General features: G+C 45.4%; 1 protein-coding gene across 1 annotated transcript in view; it reads right to left on the reverse strand.

Moving 5' to 3' along the window:
* Positions 1 to 13,856, reverse strand: part of LAMA3 (laminin subunit alpha 3) — a 225,649-nt gene that overhangs the window by 92,026 nt on the left and 119,767 nt on the right. Inside the window, exons 25-32 of the mRNA XM_075993589.1 lie at positions 12,154 to 12,262; positions 10,628 to 10,725; positions 9,581 to 9,725; positions 5,992 to 6,118; positions 5,779 to 5,918; positions 3,457 to 3,572; positions 2,094 to 2,305; positions 955 to 1,159 (exon numbers count right to left, since the gene is read on the reverse strand). Coding sequence (XP_075849704.1) covers positions 955 to 1,159; positions 2,094 to 2,305; positions 3,457 to 3,572; positions 5,779 to 5,918; positions 5,992 to 6,118; positions 9,581 to 9,725; positions 10,628 to 10,725; positions 12,154 to 12,262 — 1,152 coding nt within the window. The remainder of the gene's footprint in view (positions 1 to 954; positions 1,160 to 2,093; positions 2,306 to 3,456; positions 3,573 to 5,778; positions 5,919 to 5,991; positions 6,119 to 9,580; positions 9,726 to 10,627; positions 10,726 to 12,153; positions 12,263 to 13,856) is intronic.

The raw sequence follows: 13,856 nt of genomic DNA on the forward strand, positions 1-13,856 counted from the left end.
ACACCAAAGCACAGGCCACAGCCCCAGTGATGTCCATGTGCCTGGGCTGCACCTCCATGCTGGGGTTAGGGTGGATGGTGAACCTCACGCTTTCCCCTGCATGCTGGCCTGGACCTGGGAAGCTCTGGCTCAGTGTTCCTGTCATATGACCCCCAGTCTAATTCTTACCAGCCTGTTCTTCCAGGATCTGAATCCTGGCCTTTGCCTCTACAGCCACTGCCTGGCCCTGCAGGGATCAGGCTCATCACCTGGAACCATGCACGAGACACTGGCCTCCATCTCCCAGAGCAGAGCTCAGGCTGGGAACCAAACCGCTTAGCAGCACAGCACCTGCTTGAACCCATGTGTACCACTTGTCTCTTGGCTTCATGCACCGGACTGCTTGGTGGTCCCCCAAGGGAAGCTCCCCCATGCTCAGCTCAGGCTCCCCGTTGTGTATCCTTCCATCCAACCTCCCTTCCCACTCCTAACCAAGCCCCACTGTGCAGGCCTCAGCTCCCCTTCCAGCCCAAGGACTGTAGACTGCCATTCACTGTCCTTAACACACGTGCCAGAGCCCACGCACACAGATGGACAGGTGCTCAACACCAGGCCTCACAGTAGAGAACACTGATAACTTAATTACGTACATGGAGCACCTCCCCACTTTTTGCACCATGGCACACACAGAATGTGATCCTATCATGACAACACACTGGGGTAAATGGCTAGCTGCTGCTGGCCTGGGCAGCTGGTGATCTGGCCACCCAGGCTCTGTCCAGCTACCCTGAGCCTGAAGGGTTGCAGCCTCCACCCACTGCAACACATTCTGACTGGGAAGTTCACCCCAGGTGAAAACCAGATACTCCTGACACGTGGGGAGTGGGGAGTGATCATAGCCAGTGTGGACAGATGGCCTCTTACCTCCCCCCCACCCTGTGACAGGACCTGGCAGGCTACTCCACCTGAGCTCACCTGCACTGCCCACTGTCCCGGTCACACTGTGGGGTGGCAGCCCCGACAGTTCCCTTCCGGGAACAGTTGCAGCCTTCGCAGCCAGCCAGCGGGTGGAAGCTGAAGGAGTGTGTCTCGCACGCCTCGCACTGGGGCCGGACTGTGCGCGGGGGGCAGAGGCACCGCCCCGACATCTCTTCACAGAGGCGCCGGCCGCAGTTGCACGCTGGCCAGGGGAGAAAGAGACACCATGTGACGGTTAGATGCCGCTGGGCCTCCAGTAGGACTGCACCTACTGCCAGGATTTCCAGAAGCTTCCAATGGGTCTGGGAGAAAGGTTTTGACCTGAAAAGCCCATTTCTTGGGGCCAAGACCCTTAGATACAGCATGTGAATGCAGAATGAGGCACATCTGGACCGACTGGCTCCAGGATAGATACTCCGAGGAGCTGACCAAGGGCCGCCATGTGCCATTCTAATGTGGGGCTTCTGTCCACTAGGGGGTTCTGGAAGTAGGCAGGGGGATGCTCACTAGGCAGAGCTCCCTGAAGTTTCTCTACATCCGCATCACCCCAGGGCACTGTGGGTCCAAAGCCCAGGGTCAGGGGAGGATGCAGCAGCAGGGCCCCCAGCCCCTCGTGCAGGCAAAGGATGGTCGCCACATGGAGGCTCTGCATTCCTCACTGCTGCCAAATAAAGTGGGAACCCTATACCTCAGGCCACAGGGCAGTTCTTAGACAAAGGTCTGAGGGCTTCTTGTGTGAGTAGGACACCTGTGTGACCCTGGCTCTCCTATCTCAACTGAGTTTTGGCTGGGCTTCCACTGTAAGGGACTGAGCTGTCCAAGACTCTGATGTGTAAGACTATTTCTACTCACCTGCTTTGCCAAATGCATAGGTCACACGGCATGGGAGTCACAAACACTTATCTTCTAGAACCTTGCTACTCACAGTGTGGTCCATGGACCAGCGACATGGGAGTCACCTGGGTGCTTATTAGAAATGCAGAGTCTCACCCAGGTCTCCTGAACCAGGCTCTGCATTGCACGGCTCTCCAGGTGAGTCTCCAGCACACAGAAAGTCTAGAATGAGTGTCTGCCCAGATGAGCATCTTCCACACAGAACCAGAGAAGACCTCAGGCGTCCGGGAACGTGCACTTACGCTTGCAGCGTGGGAATCCATAGTGGCCGGGGGCACAGCGGGTGCACTGCCGCCCGATGACGTTGGGCCGGCACTGGCACTGCCCACCCTCAGGGCTGCAGGGATGGCCGATGGCCCCGGCAGGGTGGCACTCACAAGGCAGCGCGCCCTTGTGGTAAAAGGCCACCAGGGACCTGGCAGAATTCTTACAGAATTCGGAGGCTGTCCGGGGGCTGTGGAGACAGAAACGAGTCATGGTGATGTCCTGGGAGGTGTGCCTGGAAACAGTTCCAACCTTCCCTGCACCACCTGCTCCACCAGCAGTGACTTCGGGAGGGGCTCAGGGCTCTGCAGTCTGGGAACAGTGGGAAGACACCCATCCGGACTCAGCCCATGTGTCCGCTGCAGGAGAAGACATCACAGGACTGGTCAGTGGAGACTTGGGCGGCTGGAATAAAAGGGTGAAAATACACCTAAAAGATGAACTCTACGGTGTGTGAATTATGCCTCAAAAAAAAAATCTACCCCCCAAAAATACACCTATATGTGTAATAATAAAACTAAACCAAAGATAATGAAGAGGAGAATTGCCAACATTCATGGAATGTCATGTGCTGGAGGCCTTATCTATACCTCACATGACTTCCCAACCTCCCAACCTATTGGGCCCAAGCCCCAATTCACAGATAAGGCAACTAAGGTTCCTAGAAGTTGAATGACATTCCCAAGGCTGCAGGGCTCTGGTGTGGCTGAGCAGGCTCTAAGCCACAGCTGTCAGAGCCTTTGCTCTGAAGATTCGCCACACTGGAGGCAGCTATCTGTCTCCCAGGGCCCCAGAGCCCCTGGGTGCCTCAGGATACCTTCGAGGTGCCAGGGGAGGGGGTGTCCTCAGAAGAGAATGGCAGGAGCTGATGCTCAGGGCTGCCCCATCTCTTGGCATTCATGGGTGCATGGAGAGAGGGCAGGGAGGTCGTGTCTCTGGACACTCCCCACTCAGATGGCCAAGGGGGACTGGGACTGACATCCTTCCCAGTGAAGGCCGCCCTGTTTTGTGTCTCTCAGGAATCTGCACTGGGAAACAGGAAGCAGCAAGGAGAAGGAGAAACTCCTAATCAGTCCCCGAATCCAGTCTGGAGGGACGACCTCCACTGAGTTCAAAGTTGAGGGTGGTCCCTATTCCCAGATGGTGCATGGTGAGGTCTGTCAGAGGTTGACCAGTGCACAGGAAGTGTCTTCCTCCCCAGACCCAGACTCACTGCCACTCCCTTGGGCGGTGACAGGAAGAGGACAGACCCAAGGGCCAGCCCCTCCCTGGGCCTCACTCTGGTCAGGAATGTGGGAGTGCCCCGTGCATTCCAGAGCCTCCCCACAGAGTGACACTTACTCAATATAAAAACTGTTTCCTCCACAATTGGTGATAAACTCGAATGACTTGTCCACTGATTTTTTGTGATGTATTTGGTAGTCATGAGTCTCTGCAGGCACCACTAGAACTCGGACCTAAAAGAAACCCATCAGCATGCCTTTGGATTTCCAATGACATGCACATCTAAGGCTACTCAGTATGTGGATTGAGCATCCCTAATCCGAAAATCCAAAATGCTTCAAAATCTGAAACTTTTTGAGCGCCAACATGATGCTCAAAAGTCATGCTCACAAGAAACGCTCCTTGGAGCATTTCGGATTTCAGATTTTCCAATTAAGGATGCTCAACCTGTAAGCATAACGCAAATATTCCAAAAGCTGAAAAATCCAAAATACTTCTGATCCTAAGCATTTCGGATAAGGGATGCTCAACCTGGACTTTATCTTCATCAAGAACAATGCTCTCTATTATTAAGTCCAAGGCCAAATGAATGAGGATTTATGAAAGCACAAGAGCAAACACAAGCTGGGGTTGGAAGCTCAATCCACACTGCTGTGCAGAGAGCAGCAAGCACCCAGGCAGACGCCTGACCTGCTCAGAGAAGCAGCAGCCCTGAGAGCTGGCTGGGCTGGGGACCTGGGGGGTAAGCAGGGCCTTTGTGACCCATGCCTGGGAGTGCCCTGTATCTTTAGATATTGATGTTTTATATTTTTAAAGGTGAACAAACTGAAGAGGCAGGAACAATGCCCTGGATTGCTTCTGAAGTTTACATCATACCTGGTACTCTATCATGAATAACTGCAGCCCCAGTCTTTAAAAGTACTACTTAGTCTGATTTACACAGGCAGAAGAAACCATGTCTATTGCAAATGCTGTAGGAATTTTCAAACGTCTTTGTCAACTGCACACCAGCTTACAGCTCACAGAGAGTTTACTGCTCTCATGACACTCAATGCAATAAACGTTTGGCAAGCACCATGTTTCAGGCAGTGTTCTAGGCACAAGAGACACAAAATGACTAGTCAGGGCCCTGCCCCCAGGAAGACAACACCCTCAGAGGGCCAAGGAGGCACAGCACAGAACTGGAGGGCACCAGGGCAGGGTCCAGGCAATGGTGCCTGGCTCCCTGGAAGGTTTTACAGAGAAGATGAATTAATTCTGAGCTGGGTGTATAGGTCAGCAGGATTTCTCCAGGTAGAGAAGTGGGTAGAAGTGTTAGAAAAAGGGACAGCAGGAGAAAGCCTGGTGGCATGAGAGGAAATGGCATATCCGAGGGCTTAAGCATGGGTTAGCATGGCCAGAGAAGGGAGCCCTGGAGCAGAGGAATGGCAGGAGAGGAGCATGAACAATGAATTAGACAGAGATCGTAAGTGGATGCCAGAGTGAAGCATGTGGATCTGGGGGAAGCACACGGACAGTATCCCATCAGTCGGGGGGAGTCGCGTGGCATGCTCTGAGCCCTTCGGTCAGGTAGGTCACTGCCAGGACATGGAGGTGGGACGGAAGAAGGGAGACCACAGCAGGTGGTTGGTCCCACTTGTTTGTGAGGATGGTCAAAGAGAACGATGGAACCAGAACAGAACAGATGCTTGAAAGAGACATGGCAGAGGGTGCACCATGGCACGTGGTGCCAGGCTGTGGTCACAAAGCAGGTGGAGAAGAGGGCTCAGTAAGACGCCGGGTGCTGGATCCCATCATCACAGTAGTGAACAGGGTGGGGCACCCCAGAGCCGTGCAGGGAGCAGGCTGCGTGTGAGGGACCTGCGAGGTCAGTAGCTGTTCAGGTACACAGCAGGCAGTCACACACTGGGCCTGCAGTTCTGGAAAAATCAGAGAGGAATTTGCAGATGTGGGTGTCCTTCCCACAGAAGAGAGGACAGAGTTAATGGGTGCAGGTGACATATCCACAGAGAAATGATACAAGGAGCTCAGTGTTGAACTAAAGGGGACTGACTCTACATACAGAGACAAGGGAAAAGAGAAACCACTGTGAAAACACTAGAAAGAGTGGGAGAAAACTGAGAAAACACATGTAGAAGCCAAAGGAAGGAGTGTTAAATGCTTCAGAGAGAGACCAGCTGGGTGAGGTGGGAGCAGGGGCCAGTGGAGAGATAAGACACTCACTCTTGATCAATCCCATTTCCCTGGACTTTAATTATCACGTGTTTTTTTTTTTTTTCCTTCTTTTTTTTGGTAAAAGATACTGTAAAATGTAAACATTTTTCTATAAATTTGACATCAACTCCTTGGAAGAATTATGACCATGGGTCACACAAACACAAAGAATGGCCAACCAAGGCAGCCATGGGAGAAGCAAGTTGAGGGACAAGCAGAACGCACCAGAACTAAGGACTTTCCTTCTGGAACCTTCACAGTCACGGCCACCTCAGGCTTTGAGATGTCAAACTCCACCCGGCCTTCGGAGACCACTTGATCCCGGCAGCCAAGTACATGAGGGCAGAAAGAGGCCTGGAAGGAACCTAGGAGAGAGAGGGGACTTCCTGTCACATGACTAGGAGGACAAGGCCGCGGGCTAGCGGGGCCTGAGCTCACCTGACCACAGCTGCCCACCATCCACCAACACCTGCGCAGGAAACGTCGGGTGTGCTGCTTGATGAAAGTGGATGACAAGGATGTATCGGCCCAGGTGTGGAACGAGTCCCCTCAGGGTCACTTCATTCTAAGAGAAAAAAGGAGAAAAAAAACCCTCAAGTTGAAGAGCTATGAATAACTAGAATCACAGAGTATTTAAATATTAAAAAAGAATACATAGGTATTTATCCAAGTGAAATGACAGTCTAATATTCACACAGAAATTTTCACATGTATGTTTATAGCGGATTTACTTGTAATCACAAAAACTGGAAACAAATCAAATATCTCTCACTCATAGATCAACAAACTGAGGAACAAACACAAATGTTGTTGGAGGGGGTAATTTGGTACATATATCTTTTGGACAACAGTTTGGTAGTATAGGTTTGTGAAAAAGTAACTGGTTTTGGACATGAATTTTAAATCATTATAACTAGGCTCAAACACATCTTTATTAATCCAATTAGGAACCATTATAATCAACATATTCTTGCCAATGAGAAATAAGTTGTTTATTCCTGTACCATAAAAATCCATGCTTCAGGATTCAACGAACTCTCAGAAAGCATTTTCTGCAACCTGCTGGTTGTGGAAGCATTTTCTCTGCAAAAAGTTGTTGAGATGCTTGAAGAAGTGGTAGTCGGTTGGTGAGAGGTGAGGTGAATATGGTGGATGAGGCAAAACTACGGAGCCTAATTCATTCAACTTTTGAAGCTTTGGTTGTGCAACGTGTGGTGAGGCATTGTTGTGGAGAAGAATTGGGCCCTTTCTGTTAACCAATGCCAGCTGCAGGAGTTGCAGTTTTTGGTACATCTCATTGATTTGTTTTTGCTGGGATTCAGAAAGCTACAGTGGATCAGACTGGCAGCAGACCATGACACAGTGACTATGACCTTTTTTGGGTGCAAGATTGGCTTTGGGAAGTGCTTTCAAGCTTCTCCTTGGTCCAACCACTGAGCTGGTCATCACTGGTTGTTGTATTCAATCCATTTTTCTTTGCAAGCCACAATCCGATCAAGAAATGGTTTGTTGTTGTGTACAGGAAGAGAAAGCAACACTTCAAAATGACAGTGCTCATGAGGCACCTATTTATCTAGCTTTTTCACCTTTCCAATTTGCTTCAAATGCCGAATGACCAACCATAGAATGGTTGACAGTGAGCTCTTAGGCAATTCTCATGTAGTTGTATGAGGATCAGTTTTAGCAATTGCTCTCAATTGGTCATTGTCAACTGCCCATGGCCAGCCACTGTACTCCTCATCTTCAAGGCTCTCGTCTCCTTTACAAAACTTCCTGAACAACCACTGCACTGTATGTTTGCTAGCAGTTCCTAGGCCAAAATCCGTTGTTGATGTTGCAAGTTGTCTCCACTGCTTTACGACCCATTTTGAACTTGAATTTAAAAAATGGCTCAAATTTGCTTTTTATCTAACATCATTTCCATAGTCTAAACTAAATATAAAATAAACAGCAAGTAACAAGTCATTAGCAAAAAAATAAAGCAAGAAATGTGCACTAAAATGATGTATAACATAACCACATTTATTTAAGAATGTATTCCAATATCAAATGGCAAATTTCAACAATGCTAAAAACCGCAATTACTTTTGCACCAGCCTAATAGTTACCAAAGTCAAACATATAACTCAGCAATTGCATTCCTGAGTACATACTCAACAGAAATGTATATATTTAATTGAAAATAATTAATTTTGTTCAATAAAAATGAAAATAAAAAAAGAAATGCATATGTTTTGTCAAAAGGCTGTACAAGAATGTTCATAGCAGTACTACTCATAATAACCATGTAATAAAGAGGCCAACTCTACTTTTTTTTCTCTTTTGGAAATACAGTCTCACTCTGTTGCCTGGGCTAGAGTGCAGTAGTTTGATCATAGCTCACTGCAGCCTCAAACTCCTGGGCTCAAGCGATCCTCCTGCCTCGGCCTCTTGAGTAGCTGGGACTATAGGTGCATGACACCACACCTGGCTAATTTTTTATTTTTTTGTAGAGACAGGGTCTCACTATGTTGCTCAGGCTGGTCTTGAACTCCTGGCCTCAAGTGATCCTCCCACCTGGGCCTCTCAAAGTTCTGGAATTATAGGTGTGAGCCACTGCACCTGCTCCAGCTCTAGGGACGTTTGCTCACTGACAGCTGTCAATCTCCATCACTCCCTTCTGCCTTCTGTCCCACACTGGACAAGCTGATAAGAAAGCCCAGAGGCTCCCTCCCTAGACGTGGTTGGGTTGCTCAAACCACACTCCAGCCCACGGGAGAGGGAGTCCTCCCTGGACTGCCCGGCTCTCCCTCCACGCCCACCAGCCATGGTAAAGAGCAGAGCATGGCTCTCCTTTTGCTCCAGCTTGGGTGTGAGCCCTGCTCTCCCCAGAAAGCTTCACTGTGTGAATAATAAATCCTTTAACCTGAAAAAATCTACACCACCACCACCAACAGCACAACAATAACAAAAAAAGATCATCCTCACCTTTTAGATGAGTACTTGACTCTGTCACCTTGCTTTCAACTCATCTCGCCATACTATTCCAGGCTGCCTTCCCTGTATGGGACCTTAATCGATTTTATCCCTCAGATCTTGTTAACTTCCAAACTCAGTGCAATGTGAACTGACATGAGCCATCTTTGGGATTACAAGGACATAATACAGGTTGAGTATCCCTAATCCAAATATCCAAAATCCAAAATGCTCCAAAATCCAGAACTTTTTGAGCACTGACATGGCGTTCAAAGGAAATTCTCATTGCAGTATTTTAGATTTTCAGATAAGGAATGCTCAACTGGTAAGTATAACATAAATATTCCAAAATTTGAAAGAATTCAAAATATAAAACACTTCTCATCCCAAGCATGTTGGATAAGGGATATTCAACCTTTAATATCAGAACCCTAAGTGTATTTTCATAATCCAAAACTAAGAAAGTCCTGTCATTTTGTAGTTTACAGTGAAAAAATATAATATTTTACCCTTCATGCTCTAGCTGATTAATCAATAAACATTCACTGAGGATTTCCTGCCTACAAGGTGCTGCATTGGTGCAGTGGGGGATATAAAGACATTTATCAGCCACAGCCACTATTCTAAAAGTCTTACGATCCAACTCGGGAAGAAAACTAATAAACTCAACAACATCAAACAGCAGCAGGCCATGAAAACATGAGGTATCACGATGTGAGGCCTGAAAAATTGCCAAATGATAAAATGTGGATCATGGGGACAGAGCTCAGGAGAAAAAGGGCACATCAGGCTGGGTGGTCACAGGCAGGATTAACCAGCTGCCTATATTTCTGGGGTTCTCCACCAAAGACAGTGGAAGTTCTCAAATTTTAGGGGCATCAGAATCATGGGAGGGTTTGTTAAAACACAGATTGCTGGGCCCTACCCCCAGAGTTTCCGATTTAGTGGTTCTGGGGTGAGGCCTGCGATCTACATTCCTAACAAGTTCCCAAGTGATGTGGATGCTGCTGTTTCAGGGGCCACCCTTTGAGAACCTTTGGTTTAAGAACAGCACCCTCGAGGGGAGTCATACCTGTGGTGCCTTCAAGGTGACTCCAGTCACAATATTAGCAGAAGGTGAAGGATCCTGGGGCAGACGAGGGACAGGCCCACCACTTGGGACGTCCAAAATTAATGCCATGGGAGGAGTTTCGTGGGCCTGGGAGACACAGGTGGCACTGAAAAGTAGAATATTTTAAAATCAGCCAAAAACTACAGGACATCAATGAAGAGACAGACTCTGAGCATAGGACTATGGGAACGTCAAAAGGATCCAGAGGATTTTGGAGATCTTTACCTAAGGGTAACCCCATGTAGTCCATTAGCCAAGTGTACAATACAACTAGCTAAACAATACCTATACAATACGATATAATACAACTAGCTAAAACAGAAAGAAAATCCTAATTTTGAAGTAAAATAAGCTAGAAAGAAACTTATTGAAACTTCCCTGTCCAGAACTAAAATTGTTAAAATGAGATCAATGCAATAAAATATTCTTCACTTCTTGTCATAAATGTTGACATAACACTGTATAAAAGAGAACAAATAATAGCATCTCTCTTAGCAACAGACAGATTTACATCATCTCAGTGGTTCCTACTGTCCTAACCGTGAGCACAAGATTTCATGCCTGTGTCTATAAATTGTTTTTGAATCTATAGCAAAACAACCTTACCAAAACCCCAGTGAGCATTAGTTAGCTCATTCTCATGACATAGTTGTGAGATAGGTCATGACTTTCATGGTTTTTCAAATGAAGAGCCGCAGACACAGTGATTAAAGGATTGAGACAAAATGAATCTTTTCAAGGGCTCAGAATAGGGCTAAGGGTCCCTGCCCTCAAGAGCTGGGCTTATCCATGTCCCCAGCTGCTACTGTGTCAGCTTCCCGATATTATGGAATTCTGGAAAGAACGCTGGGCTAAATTATTCAGCTAGTTTTTCTTTGCTTTTAATTTTAAATCCATCACCAGACTTTAGCACCTTGGTTTACGATCATTTCTGAAGTTAAGTATAAGGTAAAAGTATCACAGTATTACTCACAGCACAAACAGGGAGAGAGGAAGGACACATATTACCTTCGATTAGCAAATCGCCCATAACTGGCAATGCAGTGCACCTGAGGTCTCACGTATTCAGTTGAGAATTCTTCAATGGGTATGATACAAATTTGATGCTATTGAGCAAAAATACAAGGCAAAAATGCACATAGCAGTTATCAGCAAAATCAATGGTATGGTATAGCACACTCTTTTAAAAAAGCTATTAAGTAAAGAATTTATCCAGAAAAATTAAAATCATTAAAGTAGTGAATGTTGCAGGAAAGCATGCCCTATGGTATTATTATGTGCAACGGATCCTTTTTACTGTTATGTAGACTCACTGATTACATTGCTGTTGGAATAAATACATAAACAGAACTGAGAACCATGTCCTAGGAAAGTCCCAAAACAACTCTTTTCAGTAACTTTTGATGCCTGTTTTTTCTCTTCTGCCGTGGGCCAATGCTGGCTTTTCAGACCTGTTGGCAGGAAGAGGGGAAACGTGGTAGGTGGCCAGAGAGCCTGCTGTTCAAAGAGAGGGCTGCCACTGCTGGACATGACCCTTCCTAATATGGGATGACTCTTATCAGGCACATTCGGACTTTGTTGAAGGAACTGTCCCCAGAGTTAGCTTTTGATTAACACAAGAAACTCAGTCATTAATTTATCACTTGGATTACTATGTTTAAAAAAAGGGCAGTAATTCTATAATGATAATTTTAAAAAACTGAATTCTAGCTACTTCTTAAGAGCAAGGTCAACGTTTTTAATATTGTCAGCCACAAATATTTCAAACACATTAGTACAGGCTGGCCTGGCATTTCCCTGGGTGTGATACTTGCTTAATATTAGCAGTAACAGGAAGTTGCTTCACCCTTAGATAATCTGAAATTCCCTGAGATTTATTGTAAATCTGGCCACCCCTTCCTAGCCAGATCCCATTGCCTCTGTTTTTCATAATTCTCAATGTTCGAGTTGTGCCTTACAAGGAAGAACACAAAGGTTATTTAACCTGCCATCCTCAGTATTTTAATGCTTAAGTATATATCTACTTAGCTAAACAATACTCTTTTGAAATACAGGGTTTTTTAAATTAGGTTATTTTAAACTTTGAAATTCTGATGAAATTTACCAAGATGCTAACAGAGATAACACAAAAGTAAAATGGGAAAGATAATGAACAATAACCAATGGCATTTCTATACTCTGGCAATAATAACAAACTAGGGAATATGAGATGTTTTATTCATAATAGTAGGAATGAATAAAAATTAATGAAATGGGAACTTGTGAGATATGTTTAAATTTGATGACTAAAAACTCTATGAGGCGGTATCAAAAAAGGCTCCAACAAACGAAGGGGCAAGTCAGGTTATAGATGGAAAGAATAGACATTATTAAACTAGCAATTCTTCACAGTTAGAATTGCTAGTTAGGTTAGTTTTATAGATTGCATTTATAATTTTATAGATGCAATTCCGGCCAAAGTTTTAATAAGCTTTTTAAAAATATAGATATCAATAAAATGCTTTTAAAACTCAACAGGCAAAATGGAAGCGTACCAGAAGGAACTGGGCCGTGTGCGCCCTGAGCTGGACGTTTGCGTCTGCTAACAGCTCGTGCACGGCGATGCGGCTCATGCCATCAATCACAGCGCTGCGGCAGAGGAAGCTGCAAGAGGGAAAGAGTTTCCTTAGCCTGACTCCCCGAGTCTCCCTCACTTCGCACTTCCCTGTGGGGTGGCTGATTGTTCTTTGGTTCCTCCCATTTATACCTGGATGCATTATAGTGAATTTCCCCGCATGATGAGTTGAAGACAGGTGCAGCCCCCAGTCTCTGTGGGGAAAGGACCCTTCCCTCTGCCGTTCTTGTTTTCCACTCAGCTTAATTGAATACTTGGTTTAGTCATCCAGAGATAGAGCCCCAGGCCTAGTAATGGCAGATCTCTAAGACACAGTATTCTCAGGACCACTTGTAATTAAAGTCACCCATCCCATGCCAAGTCGGTAAGCATGGCTGGCCTCCCTCGATGTCAGGGGGACACTGAGCATCTGCCTCTGAAAGCTCAGTCTGTTCACGGTTCTTCCTTCTTCATTTCTACCAGTGGTGTCCCTTCCCTCCATCACATCAGGTGAGATATAAAGTTCAGGAACACTTAAAAAGTTCACAGTTTTGAATCAAAGAATACAACTCTGATGGTAAAACCCATAAAGGAAGTGTTTTTTTAAAGTATATTTATGACTTAATATTCTATAGCACATTTTCTCTGTAAATATAATTTGGAAGTAGTGTCATATTAAAACAAAATGACCATATCTGATAAATATTTGTAATAATTTAGGCGGCGACTTTTTTCGTGAGGATTAAAATGAGATAAAATATATGAAGAGGCAAGCATAATTTGTGGCATATACTGGAATCTTAATATATTTTTTCTTTTCCCTTCTGTGAGTGTGTGTATTGTGTGTGTGTGTCCATTAAAACACATTCCTTTTGGATTCAAGTGTAATCCTGGGAGTTAAATATATTAAGTGATTCACTTATTTTAGCATTATCCTTATCCTATATTTAATTCTAACTGAGAAATAGACTAACGGTAATAACTGAATTGATTGAATCATTAAAGATCATCTTTCTTATTGAAATCAGATTTTATTTACCACAGCACTATTATGAAAAGTGGTGTTTCTATTAGCACCACTGCTATCATGGTGGAATATTATTTTTTTAACATCATTAGAACTCACTTGAGAAATGCTGAGGAAAGTTCAAACCTCAGCAGGAGATGCTGCAATGTTGAAAGAGCCTGTCATTTGAAATAGGTTTTTATGGGTCAGATATTTTCCAAATGCACCATATTTTTTGGACTCCCATACTTGTAGCCTGTTCATTTTCATTTATCCACATTACAGGCAAGGAAGAGAAAATGGAAGTGTTTTAGCAAAAGAATACCATGGGACTTTCCTGGCAGTGGTTAAATATAATAGTCTAATGCAATACCATCCTAGGATTCTAAGGATAGAAACTCATGAAGCAGAACTTTGGTGTTGTCATGTTCAGAGCCAAAATGATCTGCAGAATGACATGCAGTTCACCCACAATAACTCCATTCAGACAAAGGTCATGAAACAATATTCATGGAATCCTGCAAGGGCGACCTTTATTTCTTTGGTTTTGAAATCACTCCTCTCCTTGGCACGGATATTCTCAGAGCTCTTCTGAGAGGATTCAGAGGGTCACCAGGGTCATCATGAATATTTCCTCC

The sequence above is a fragment of the Microcebus murinus genome, chromosome 17 (genome assembly GCF_040939455.1).
Source record: "Microcebus murinus isolate Inina chromosome 17, M.murinus_Inina_mat1.0, whole genome shotgun sequence".
In the NCBI taxonomy this organism is placed as follows: domain Eukaryota; kingdom Metazoa; phylum Chordata; class Mammalia; order Primates; family Cheirogaleidae; genus Microcebus; species Microcebus murinus.